Source organism: Lutra lutra, chromosome 15, assembly GCF_902655055.1.
Source record: "Lutra lutra chromosome 15, mLutLut1.2, whole genome shotgun sequence".
In the NCBI taxonomy this organism is placed as follows: Eukaryota; Metazoa; Chordata; class Mammalia; order Carnivora; family Mustelidae; genus Lutra; species Lutra lutra.
In genome coordinates, this window is record NC_062292.1 from 44677168 (window position 1) to 44691468 (window position 14301).

Genomic DNA, 14301 nt, shown 5'->3' on the forward strand with positions numbered 1-14301 from the left:
CTACTTCAAGTCGAAAACAAAGAAACATTCTTACTTCCTCAAAATCCCCTTTCTTAAAGCCCAAAGTTACACCAACTCTTCAGGGTAAAATGAGCATCAACAACTAGAACTGGAAAGGCAATACAAAATTTCACTAGAGCACAGAAGGTTAAGAACACACACATTTTTGAACTGGGTTTAAATCCTGGCTCTGCCACTTACTAGTTGTAGGAAGTTACTTACTAGTTGAGCAAGTTACTTGCCCCCCCACCGCCCTTCCTTACCTGTAAAACAGCGGTAACAACACCTATCTCTCAAGACTGTCATGAGGGCCAGCCTCAAGGCTAACCAATGAGGAGCAGCTATCATTAAGTGGAAGTTCTACTTGTTCCACCCAGGATACCACTGCAATTATGAATACACACAAGCAACACTTTCAATTATTTGAACATGATGATGAACTCACTGTTCTAAAATATGTATGTCTTAGGGAAAATCCATGTATAACTTTGGACTCTTCCCACCCCCCCCCAACTTAACCACGTAATAGCCTACTGTGGACCGGAAGCCTTACCAATCATACAGCCGATTAACTCATATTTTATATGTCACGTGCATTCTTACGATAAAGTAAGCTAGAGAAAGAAAGTGTTATTAAGAAATTCCTAAGGATGAGAAAATAGATTTCTAGTACCGTGCTGTATTTACTGAACAATTCTGCATAAAAGTGGACCCACATAGTTCAAACTCAGTGTTCAAGGGGTCAACAGGATAGAACACAAAAACTTCAATTAAGTGCCTGCTCTTACTTTAAAAACATACATGATCTCTCCATCTAGATTCTACATGCACTCTGGCCACAATGAGCCAATTCCTGAATGATCACCAAAGGACTCTGGGATGAGAAGTCCTCACTTTTGCATCAGGTTAAAGTGCAAAAACAAAGGGTAAAGTGGGAAGCTAGACAAAGAACATGAAAAGATCTGGTTTTGGTACCAAATGTGGATAACTCAAGCAATTCAGAAGCAATAGGGACTTTTCTCTTCCATTCTCTTAAACCTAAAATGCTTTCTCATAGCAGTGACTGTCTAAGACCAAAACATGAAACGTGAGGCCATTCTCAAGAGTCAAGAATCAGTGTTTGAGAGGAAAATGATCACACCTTTGAGATGACCTTATCTAACCTTCCCTCTCTTGCTTGGCGGGCGGGGGGGGGGGGGGTGGTGGCTGGGGAAAGGAAGAGGGAGAATCTTTTTTTTTTTTTTTTTTTTTTAAGATTTTATTTATTTATTTGACAGAGAGAAATCACAAGTAGGCAGAGAGGCAGGCAGAGAGAGAGAGAGGAGGAAGCAGGCTCCCTGCTGAGCAGAAAGCCCGACGCGGGGCTTGAACCCAGGACCTGGGATCATGACCTGAGCCGAAGGCAGCGGCTTAACCCACTGAGCCACCCAGGCGCCCCGGAAGAGGGAGAATCTTAAGCAGGCTCCATCTCACAACCCTGAGATCATGACCTGAGCCAAAATCAATAGCCAGAGGTTCAACCAACAGAGCCACCCAGGCAACAACGAACCTCCACCCGCTGGTGCCTGCCATCTCTTTTTAAAAAGTAAGCTCTTGGCCAATGTGGGGCTTGATCTCATGACCCTGAGATCAAGAGTGGCATGCTCAACCAACAGAGCCAGCCATGTGCCCCAAACCCTCTCAACTTTACAGATGAGAAAACGAAAACCACATACTCCAGCTCTACTTCGTAACAAGCCTTCACATCAAAATATGGAGACCGGTAACAAGCAAACTCTGGGGAAGGAAGCAGAACTTACAAATATAATTAAATATTGACACGCTAAGCTTTATATTACTTGAAGAGCACAAAACCATTTTCTCAAGGCAAACCGGAGAGCCTTTTAGACAATCTATTACATTATTAAGCTCCATCAACAGACTATAGTACCTTTTTTTTTTTTTTTAAAGATTTTATTTATTTATTTGACAGACAGAAATCACAAGTAGGCAGAGAGTCAGGCGGGGGGCGGGGGGAGCAGGCTCCCTGCTGAGCAGAGAGCCCGATGTGGGGCTCCATCCCAGGACCCTGGGATCATGACCTGAGCGGAGGGTGGAGGCTGAACCCACTGAGCCACCCAGGCGCCCCTATACTTCTGTTTTTACATTGAAGTTGTTCTGGTCAATGCAGGGAAGAAGAATAAAGAAAAAATATCCACCTTGCTAATTTTCTAGAATTCAACAAGTTCTTCATTAGGCACTTAAAGCACATTTGAAATTTGAGTTCTGAGAAACCTAAAGTAACCGACATTGCTCTTTTCACTAATCACCTGGGTGGTATACACATTTGGTCAGATGAACGAGATCCTACAGAACAATGTTTTTCAACTGATAGGTCACAACCTGCGACTGAGTCCCTAAATGAATTTATTGGTGTATAACCAGCATTAAAACAACAAGGCAAAACAAAAAAGTCACAGAAAACTATACCTAAATAATAGTAAGTTCCAGAAACCTGTTTCAGGTGTTTGTGTTCTTGTGTGTAGCGACCTCATCAAACAAGTTCGAGACCCACTGCTTTAAAATAAAAAGTGGTCGTGGGGCGCCTGGGTGTCTCAGTGGGTTAAAGCCTCTGCCTTCGGCTCAGGTCATGGTCCCAGGGTCCTGGGATCGAGCCCCGCATCGGGCTCTCCGCTCAGCGGGGAGCCTGCTAACCCCTCTCTCTCTGCCTGCCTCTATGCCTACTTGTGATCTGTCTGTAAAATAAATAAAATTAAAAAAAAAAAAAAAGAATAAAAAGTGTTACTAATCCATGGCAGAAAAAGAGTAACATTTCTTATTTTAATTTCCTTTTTTTTTTTAAATATTAAGCAGGTGCCATGCTGGGCATGGAATAGGGCTTGAACTCACAACTCTGCAATCCAGATCTGAGCCGAGATCAAGAGTTGGATACTTAACTGACCGAACCACCCAGGCCACCGCCACCTTTAAAGGTTTTATTTAGGGCGCCTGGGTGGCTCAGTTGGTGCTGCCTTCGGCTCAGGTCATGATCCCAGGGTTTTGGGGTCCAGTACCACATTGGGCTCCTTGCTCAGCAGAGAGCCTGCTTCTCCCTCTGCCTGCTGCTCCCCCTGCTTGTGTGCGCTCTGACAAATAAATAAAATCTTTAAAAAAATAAAATAAAGGTTTTATTTATTTATTTACTTACTCAGAGAGATCACTCTTGGACAGAGAGCAGCAGGAGAGGGAGAGACAGAATCTGAAGCAGGCTCCACGCCCAGTGCAGAGCCTGCCCAGCACGTCTCAGGACTGGATCCCCAAGCCTGAGACCATAACCTGAGCTGAAATCAACCCACTAAGCCACCCAGGTGACCCAGGTTAAGTAATCTCTATCCCCAATGTGTGGCTTGAACTCACACCCTGTGCTCATGAACTCACACCCTGTGCTCACGAGATGCACGCACCCTTGATTTCCTATCTTTTTAAAAAAACTTAACTTTCCCAAACTTACTATCCTGGCAACAAATGTCCCTAGAAGGGAATCCTAAGACCTCTCATGACCTCCCAAGGCAGCCTATTTTAAGAAAACTCCAAAAATAAAGTTCTTTTCAAGAAGGTGAAATCTGCCTTTGAAGTCCTCTTATGGATTCTGTCATGTCTATCTCCTGGATTACCAGGGTTTCCATCTAACCCCTCCTCCAGAGTAGACCTTACACTTTATAGGAGTTTCCGCTTTTTTCTTAAAGGCTAAATATACTAGGGTTCCTTCAACCCCTCCTCACTATTTCAAGCACCCTCATGACCTAGTCGTTACCCTGCATCCCAGTAACCTTGGACTTAGTGAAGTCTATCAAGCAGTGCCCCAATCTAATCATAACAACTTAATATGGTTTACAAAGGTGTTATGTGGAGGACAGAGGGAGATCACGATTACAAATTTCCTCCTCCTATTCTACTCTGTATTTGTACTAATGCAATCCAAAACTTCAGCTGCCTTTTGGGCTGTTATATCACATAGTGCAGGAGATGTTGCAATTCCAGTAACTAAAGCCTTCTTTTCCCGAGATTGAAAATCTTTTTGTACCTCATTTCAACATATTATTTACCTTTCTCAACTTCCTATTATCTGCAAACTTCATCAACACAGGCCAAGAACAAAGTCCTTTAAGGCATCAGTGGAAATGCTTTTAGGCTGACCTACATCTATTCACCTGCCTTCTCTGGGTCTGGCTATTGAGGTACAAGTCCATGACAGTGAATCAGCATTCTGCCTACATTTCATTTTTCCCACAAGGACCTCATGTGAAGCTCTGTCAAAATCCTTGTTGGAAGAGAAACCCAGGGGGCTTGTGGGTGGCTCAGTTAGTTCAAGGATTGACTGCCGCTCACGTCATGATTTTAGGATCATGAGATGGAGTCTCAGATGGGGCTCAGGACTGGGGGTGGAGCCTGCTTAAGATTCTCTCTGAGCCCCTTCCCTACCCCACCCTACTCACTCACTCACTCACTGGGGAAAAAAGGGAGAGACTGACTCCTGGGTGGCTCAGTGGGCTCAGGTCATGATCCCGGTGTCCTGGGATCAAACTGCATATAGGGCTCCCTGCTCAGCGGGGAGTCTGCTTCTACCTCTGCCTGCTGCTTCTCCCGCTTGTGCTCTCTCGCTGGCAAATAAGTAAAATCTTTAAAAAATTTATAAAAAATTAGAGAAACCCAGTGTTTTTACAGTATTCTTTTACTCTTAAAAAAAAAAAAATGGGTGGGGCACGTGGGTGGCTTGTTCGGCCTCTGCCTTTGGCTCAGGTCATGATCCCAGGGTCCTGGGATCCAGCCCCACATCTGGCTCAGCAGGAAGCCTGCTTCTCCCTCTCCCACTCCCCCTGCTTGTGTTCCCTCTCTTACTGTGTCTCTGTCACATAAAAAAAATATTTTTAGATTTTTTTTTTTTAAACTTATTTGACAGACAGAGATCACAAGTAGGCAGAGAGGCAGGCAGAGAGAGAGAGAGAGAGAGAGAGAGAGAGAGAGAGGAGGAAGCAGGCTCCCTGCTGAGCAGAGAGCCCAATGAGGGACTCGATCCCAGAACCCTGAGATCATGACCTAGAGCAGAAGGCCGAGGCTTTAACCCACTGAGCCAACCAGGTGCCCCATAAATAAAAATCTTTAAAAAAAAAATGGGTTCATTTAAACCAATGACAGTTAAGCTTTTAAAAAAATAAACCTTGGGGCACCTTGGTGGCTGAGTGGATTAAAGCCTCTGCCTTCAGCTCGGGTCATGATCCCAGGCTCCTGAGATCAAGCCCTGCATCCAGCTCTCTGCTCAGCAGGGAGCCCGCTTTCTCCTCTCTCTCTGTCTGCCTCTCTGCCTACTTGTGATCTCTCTCTGTGTCAAATAAATAAATAAAATATTTTTATTTATTTATTTATTTATTTTTTTAAAGATTTTATTTATTTATTAGACAAACATAGATCACAAGTAGGCAGAGAGGCAGGCAGAGAGAGAAAGCAGGCTCCCCGCCGAGCAGAGAGCCTGACGTGGGGCTCAATCCCAGGACCCCGGGATCATGACCGGAGCCAAAGGCAAAGGCTTTAACCCACTGAGCCACCCAGGCGCCCCGCTAAATAAAATATTTTTAAAAAATAATAAAAAATAAACCTTTTCTGTTTCAACGAAATATTCCCAGGAACCACAAAATAAAACACAACTAGTAAAAAGTAAAAGCAGCATTTTAAGAGCATGAGTTGTCTTATAATTTCAAATTTAAAGAATTTTCTCATTACAGATTTTCCCAACTGGTGTCGACATAGGTTTTCTGAAGATTTTCTGGCCAGATGAATTTGAATTATTACCACCTCCTTAAACAAGTGAAATCTTCCAAAGTCCTGCATTAAAGAAAACTGCTTAACTTTGATCTCTAAAATTACCAATATTTTAAAAACAAAATTTGAATCCAATGCTTGAGATATCCCCAAAAAGCCAGCATTAAGAAGACTACTGACCTGAGACTTTGTTAACCCATGCTGAATTTAAAATTATTACAACAGCAGTTAGTATGATGTACCAGATACTTCACCTAAATTCTCATTTCATCCTCACAATCTCACAAGAGGAGCTCATTAACATGAATTCAATTTTATCTGAATCTAATGCTCAAATAGGCTCAGTAACTTTCCTACCACTGCAAGTTATTACTAAAACCAATCTTCCAACTCAAGCCCATTTGAACCAATACCCCACAGGGCACTGTTGTTGCCTGAAACCTCTCAAACCTTCCCTTCCTGATCGTTCACAAAATCAAACTCCTCTACAGAACAGAGCCCAATATAGATTCTGCTTATCTATGTAAAGTTCCTGGGTCACTACTCTACCCCATTAAAACTTAGGACATCTGTCTCTCTCCATTCTTCCACCTCAAAGACTATTCACATGCCGAATCTGCCCAGGAGACATTAAAAACATTAGTTCACGGGAGTCAGGATACCTAAACTCCATTAAGAGTAACTTCTTATAATTGTTTCATTCATCTTAAGCTTCAAGTTCCTGGCTAAAATTTATTCCTTTGTACCTTGCATCATTCTGTTACTTACAACTAAAGGTAAAATTCAAAAAGTCACAAGATGAGGGGTGCCTGGGTGGCTCAGTGGGTTAAAGCCTCTGCCGTTAGCCCGGGTCATGATCCCAGGGTTCTGGAATCTAGCCCTGCACCAGGGTCTCTGCTCAGCAGGGAGCCTGCTTCCCCCTCTCTCTGCCTGCCTCTCTGCCTACTTGCGATCCTTCTCAAATAAATAAATAAATAAAATCTTTTTAAAAAAAGTCACAAGATGCAAGAAAGCAGAAGGTAATAAAAAGAACATTCTAGGAAAGCATTCCTAGGGTTTTCACATGGAGTTTCTAATCTCTGCAGAAAAGGGGAGGCAGGGAAGGAGTTTGGAATGATGAACCAGGCAAGTGTTTATTAGTTCAGTGTCATAATCCCCTACTAAATCAGTATCAACTTGCTAATATTTCAGTCCAGATGAATATTCTTACATGACACTTCTTATTCCTAAACAATATTCAGTTTCACCATATTCCGTCCATATAGGAAAATATTTTGTTTAAAGGTCACAAACACAAATTCCAGTGCATATGAAGTATTAAATAAAATGGGCTAGATTTTTCCCAACATGTAAGTTGAGTGTAAAACCTATGCATTTGGGGTCAGAGAAAACTCAAGCAGCTGAGACTGAAGGCCTCAGATGTGCATACTACCCAGCAGGGTCCTGTCTGCAGCAGTGTCTCGGGAACCTCAGAGGACTCTTCCAGTTCTATTAACACCAGGCACAAACCTGTAGCCCATCAGGTTTAGGGACTCATTACAGCGAAGGCAATGGCACATCATAAGCGTGGAGCACCTCGCCATACAGAGGAAAACAAAAGCGTTTCGGGAAAGGTAGACTTTAGGGTAAATTAACATAAAGCAGCGTCTTGGTGGGCTTCAAAGCGCAGGGAGAATGTGTTTAATGGGGCGAACATCAGGTCTGATCACAAGTGGGTCCTATTTCTTGGCAGAGAAGTTAAGCTGGAGGTGGAACTGGGTCCAGCAGCTCGCTGAAGTTGGAAACGGAGCTCTCCAAGTAAAAGCACCTAGCTCTGACAGAAGTGTGCTGTTTCATTCTCACCAATTTCAAACAGCAGAGTTTCTGATAGTCCCTGCTTTTAGAAAATCATTTCTTAGTAGGAAAGCAGTAGTCACTAGGAGGAGGACTGGTATGTCTTGGAGCTGCAGCTTCTCTGTGGAAGGCAGCTAGCCATATTTTGTTATCCCAGCCTGAAGAATGGCAGAGGGGATTTTTTATTTCTAAGTGCAACTAATGTTTGCTTTCCAAAGTAGTTCATCTTCTGGGTCATTTTAGCTTGACAGATGAACTCTCCTTGAAGATCACCTTGGGCGCACAACTCAAAAACAGACATGCATGAAGCAGCACCTGAAAATACGCAGCACCCGGTAGAAATGCTTTGGTCTCACGGCCTCAAGTATTTTAAAGACCTGTAATTGTGGCTAGGTAGATAGTAGTTATCTAAAAATATGGCAATGCAAGTCTCTAACCATCAGTTCTACTTCTCAGAATCTAGATAGAAGTAGGTTTTTTTTTTTTTAAAACAAAACAGAAGGATGCTCCAGTTTGACCAAAGTGGGCCGGGCCTGTGCTAAATCCAAAGGTTTCTATTGTACAACATGGCAGTGTTAAGTGCTCGCTCGAGTCTCAACAATCCAAGAAGCTACTTCTTCATCTGGAGTAATGAGGTCATATTTATTTCCATCTTTGCAGCTGAGAATTAAAAAATGCAAACAGAAGCAACACTTCACAGCATACTCAATAGCTTCCTTATTATTAAGTTCAAGTAGTCAAAGTTTGCAAAGCAAAACCCATCTGGCTGTGCGGGCTCTAATTCTTACGAAGTCCAGAGGAGCACCATTCACAGGACAGTGAGATGGTGTCCTAGAATTACACAGCACGGTGGTGACCTTGTTTTGTATTTCTGGGAAAAACAGGCCATTTACGCAAGTAAAACCAACTGCCCTTTTTTCAAAATGATTTTCCTTATTAATTTTATTTCTCCAGTTGAAAGAAACCTATGAAAACTGCAAAAGGCTTCGTGAAGGCAAGCTATTCTTCTAATGGGGTGCAAACATCTCCATTATATAAACCTAAGTAGAAACCAGAGCCTACATGCCTGACCCCGGGTTTCTTTCACTGCACCATGTTACCCCCTCCCAACAATTAGTTTTATTTAAAACACTAAAAATTCAACCACTTACCTTAGTTTGAAACTTTTGTCAAGTTAAATCAACTGCAATTTTTATTAATCTTAATTTTCCTTATTTTAATATACTAAATTTTACAATGGGTGTTGAACCTTTCCAATGCCATGTTTTTGCTTTGTCCTTTATTTTTTTAAAGTGAGCTCTACACCCAATGTGGGGCGTGAACTCATGACCCCAAGATCAAGAGTCACATGCTGTACTGATTGAGACAGCCAGGTGACCCCTCTTTTTGTTTTTTGATATGATGTATCAGTAATAGATTTTAAGTTTTGTTCCTGGGACAAATCCCACTGATCATATTTATTTTTAATACACACTGGATTCAGTTAGCTAATATTCTGCCTGGCGGTTTTGCATCTATACTTGTATGTAAAATGAGTCCGTTAAATTTTCCTGTAGTGTCCTTTAGGTAGCTTTGACATCTATTCACTTAATTTAGTCAGGGAGCAAATGCCCTTGTATTACAATGTATACACACTGAAAGCAATGCCACTTATCTAATGTTCACATTTCCTCCCCCAAGTGCCACACTATTTCCCTCTCCATTCAAGTTATCTTCCTCTAACCCCTTCACATATTCTCCTATTCCTTAAAAAAAAATAAAATAAAAATTCTTTCACCCTCCTCCCCCATTTTCAAGTTGGTCCTCCCCATCGAAGTCCTATTATGAACTGTAAACCCCTTTTCAAAGATGGCAAAATGCGCTACTACCATGAGAAAGAGTAATACCCTGTGGCAGTGTGTCTCACGGGGAAGATCATATTGGTCGTGGGTTGGTCACACGTGGATTTGAATTTCTGCTTCACCTCTTCACAGGTGAACTAGGCCAGTTAATTTAGCCAAGCCTCAGCTACCTCACATATGAGATGGGAATAACATACACCTTGCTTGAAGACGTTGTTTGAAGAATGTGAAATATGTGTAAAGTTTCTGGCAGAAAATTTGGCACCAAAAAAGTTGCTCAGTGATAGCTCTTTTGGGTTTCAACGTGATTTTATTTTTTCTAAAATTGAAGGTTGAAAAAATACTTCTCTTAAAGGTCCACAATTTCTAATCCATAATTTAGAAATTCAGAAAGTTCTGAAAACCAAATGTTTCAGGTTTACCTAACAATAGGAGGGCTTTTTAGCTGCATTTTTTTTGTTAGTGTGAAAATTCAGTTTTATTACAAAGACATTAAGGTGTTTGATTACAGAAGTACTACTGCAGAACTCAATGGTGATAGCCCGTTAATTCACAGTAAGCCCTGTTACTTCTAAAATTTTTGAAAATAACTGAACTTCCAAAACACACATGGCTCCAAAGGTTTCAAACTATACAGGGACTGCTGACCTGTACTACCTTCTATGTGGAATCAAACACAGGCAATGCAGATCTAGCAGAAACGAGAATGGTTAGAACTCATGCAGTTTAAATACAGTTTTGCTACTATTTTTATACTTTAATTCCTTTGGCTTCAAAGTCATCACTGGTAAATTGAAGGAACTGGGCTCAATCTCTGAAGTTCTTTTTAGTTTTTCAAAAACGTACTTTCAGCTAAGTATCTCTGAAAATTATTTTAAACCGAGTTGAACAAAACTGCTCTTATTTAAACCATTTTTAAAAAAATTATTTTTATCAACCAATATGAACCTATGCTTTCACATCTAAACTTTCAAGGTTTAAAGTTCCTTGCAGTCTCAAGTACTAAACAAAAAACAACCAGATACCAAGTACACTTATGTTCTGAAGAAAGGAGCAAACATTGATCTGATGACTTGGGATCATTTTCAGTAAGGGAGGAGGATCTTTGGAGAATACATTAAGCTGAATTTCAAGAAACCTGGTTTCTAGTCTGGGCAAGTCAGTCAATCTCTGATTTTTCTTTCTCATCTTTACAAGTAATAACATTTTCCTTCCTTCCTCACAAGAATGAAAGCACTCTGAAGAGTTAAAAGTGCCGGTATACTACAGTTAACATCAATACTTAACAGGCTGAAGGTAAAGCGATTTTATTCACAAAGGGTGAGGGTAAGAGGCCTGAGAATTAAGAAATCTAGGTTTAGGCCCAACCTCTGCATCTAGTATGTGATGCAAGACACTTCACTTGTCCAAGTCCTTATTAAGTCACTTGTAAAATGAATTTGCCTAAATTTCTTCCTAGCTCCAAGGCTGTAACTTTATGCTCTAAAACTGAACCCAAGGCCTAAAATATTTGAGCTCTCATTTATATACCATGAGTCAGATGCTGTAAAAGGTAGGGACAGCAACACTGTATGAACAAAACTACTCAGATGTGTTGCACACATCTCTGGAAAAATCTGCTCCGGCTTATCAGTTCATCGTTCCCTGCACATGGAAATTGGTGTCAAGTAGCCATTAGTACACTGCTAATTCTTCTTTAAATGCTCAGGTTAGTATTAAAATGAAAATGAGTAATGCTTACAATAAATATGAACAGCAGAAAAACCTCCAAAATTATATATATGCCCGAAAGGGCAGAAATATGTCCTAAAAGAAGCAGCACTCACACTTATTTCCCAACTTGTGCTTTTTTTTTTTTTTTTTTTTTTTGGTTTTTAAACAGGTCGATCATTCTGGTATCTGGTTAATGTCTACCATTAATTTTTTGTCAAATGCCCTCAGGTATACAGATTCTTCATTTACACCTTGGAACAAAGGCACTTCCCTAAGACAGGACTTTATTGCAAAATTTAACAAACCACCAAACTCAAGTTTAATTATTTCTGCTTTATTATTGGTCATGAGTATATTAAAAACTTTTTAAAGTTACAAAGAGACTTTAATCACTAAAATATATAATCAGAAACCAAGTTGCTTTAAAATAATATGAAAGTGACCCCAAAAGCCAATATATTTTCATTCTTCAATTAGGGGCAAATAGACAATTAAAATTACTTTTAACAACATAATGAACAAGAAAAAGGTTGTGAAGTCCCAAAGCCTCCAAAAAACGGACACACCCATGCTCAATATAGTCCCACCTGGTGATATTAAAAAAAATAATAATTAAAAAAAAAAAAATCAAAGTTTCAAGTAAAAAAAAAAAAAAGTTCTGTTCGTGCTCCAATATCTAAATCTGGGAACACAAATTCAGGCAGATGAATATAATAAAGTCACAACTATAATATAAAGTCATCAAAACCTAGTGAACCGAAGCTGAAAGGTAGAAAAAAAATAGTCCAATTTCACCACACAGTAATTTACTTCCAGAGACAGGAGATCCAATCCAGATGAATCAAATCTTTATTACGATATTGTCTACTTAACCTGATCCTAAAGAAAATATTCTACATAAATTGATGGGATACATTGATCATTTTCATGTCAAAAAAAGTATGCATACTATCATCTGAAAAATCTATTCAGACTCCTTGCCAGAAAGCGGGCAAACTCTTCCCGGTGGCGACGGTGAGTTACCAGAGATGCGGGCAGAAATTAGAAGGCAGAAAAGCAGTCAGGTAGTTAGTTAGCACTCTCCTCATGCCCACCCCGAGCGTGGAAGTATGCAGTCCCATACCACCACCAGTTGGAGACGGATGATTAGTCAGGAGCTAGAACGGTGTGGAACAAAACCCTTTCCCGGGTTCCAAACCTCTCCTTAGAGCTCTAGGTCAAAATACTTCTGTTTCTCACAAAACTTGGAATGAAGAAGGGGAAGCAACAACTGTTAAAACATTTAAAATCTAAACCTTTACCTATTTATCTAGAAAACACTATGCGAAGCAGCCAATCCCTTAACATCGAAAGCGTCACGGACATTACATTAAAAGTAACAGTTATTTGCAACAGCTCTCCCTTTAAAGGCCTCAACACATTGGGTTAAGCCACACCCCTCCATAAATGGCACATTCCATACAATAGCCAGGACGGCAAAGGGCGATTCCACCGTCCACTGGGGAACTGCAAACTTGTTGAAATTCTCAGAATCGCGTCTACTGGTTACCTGAACCTAGTCCCTTTATTATTAGGGTATGTGGGGGGGAAAGAGAGGATTACAAACACATCCGAGACACGTACGCCGAGTGAGCGTAGACAGGCGGCGGGAACGAGAACCACACGGGATTTGGGTCGTGCTGTTAACCCGCACCTTCCTGAATAGGGACATTTCCCCGAGAAGGACATTTCTAGTCGGAGGGAAACAGCGAGCTCGGTGTGGGGGGAGGAGGAGCAGTTAACCCGCTCCGAATTCCGAGTCGGGGGGGAAAGGCAACAGTCATTATTTTCCAGGGCCCCGTCCCGGGCTCTCACTTTTGCCGGAGGGGAAAAGAACGGGTCCCGCCCACGCCCGGCCCAATCCGGGAGGCGGGGCCCTGCAGCGACCCTGGAGGACAGAGGCGGGGCTCGTTGGCAGTACTGCCCCTCCCCCTTTGCATGGAACACCCCCGTCCGCTAGAGAAAAAGGGCTGAGTTCCCCCACCCCCACGCCCACGCCAGCAGAGGGGGTAAGGGGCCACACGGGCGTCTCGGCCCCTCCTCACTTAAGGTGGGGTGGGGAGCCGAGCCCGAGTCCGACTAGGCTGATCTCCCCGCAGGCTCCAAGGGGTTGGCCCCGAGGAGGTGGGGCCTGGGTGGGGGAGCTGACTTCACACCCCTCCCCCTCCAGCCGCTGGCGGTTCAGGGAACACCCCGCCCGCACCAGTGCGGCGGGTGGGGGAGGCAGCAGAGCAGCCTGGAGCCCTGCAGCGGCGCGGGGCGGGGAGGAGCGCGCGCATGGGCGCGCGGCCGCCACCCCCGCGCAGCCCCGCGCGCCAACAGGGCCCCCCACGCTCAAGGGCGCGCGCGGGCCCCGAAAGGGAGGAGGCCGCGCGTGGCACCGGAGAGGGCCGACTGCAGGCTTCTGTCCCCCAGTCCTTCACCACTCACCCCCAACCCCCTCCATCCCGCTCCAGGCCTCGGACTCCGCACTGACCTGACAGGCCGAGACATGTTCGCTGTCGAAACAGGACCGAGTCGAGAAGCCAAAGACCAGGACCCCCCCCACCCCGCGCGCTTGGCGCCCCACCCCCCCCAACTTCGGCCGATGGGGCCGCTGCCGCCGAACCCCGAGCTGCAGGCTTCTCAAACTCCGCTGCTTCTTGGTTCAGGGCCCCTTAATCAGACGAGCCCCCCGCTCCCCCGTCTCTTCAAAATGGATGAATCAAACCAGCCGAAAATGCGCCAAAGCCGCGGTGCAACCAAACCCACTAGGGCCTGTGGGCTCCGCCCCATCACGCCCGGTCATTGGCGGTTTCTGCCAGATGCGCCGAGCTCATTAGCCTGTTTGAATCATCACGTCTCCCAGACCCCGCCCCGCGCACTGATAGGCCCCGCCTCCTCCGTGGGGTCCTGTTAGTCAAGATGCTCTGAGAGCGCACGGCCGCAAAACAAAAATGGTCGCTGCTTGGCCCGCCCCCTGGTTTCCACTCCGGAATTGCAGATTCGTTTTGGGTCGCATCTTGAAACGACTAGAAAAAAAGATTTATGTAGGGTTCAATGTCATTTAGTGGTAGTTTAACGATGTTTCATTTCGCCT

At 43.4% G+C, this 14301-nt stretch overlaps 1 protein-coding gene across 2 annotated transcripts in view; it reads right to left on the reverse strand.

Annotated features, from left to right (window-relative positions):
- The window catches only part of NUCKS1 (nuclear casein kinase and cyclin dependent kinase substrate 1), a 33901-nt gene extending 19969 nt beyond the window's left edge, over positions 1–13932 (reverse strand). Inside the window, exon 1 of one of the 2 annotated variants that reach the window (XM_047704538.1) lies at positions 13699–13932. In XM_047704538.1, the coding sequence (XP_047560494.1) occupies positions 13699–13715 (17 nt within the window). In that variant the 5' untranslated portion in view covers positions 13716–13932. The remainder of the gene's footprint in view (positions 1–13698) is intronic. The other variant, XM_047704536.1, reaches the window with a different exon arrangement.
- Between the last annotated feature and the right edge of the window lie 369 nt (positions 13933–14301).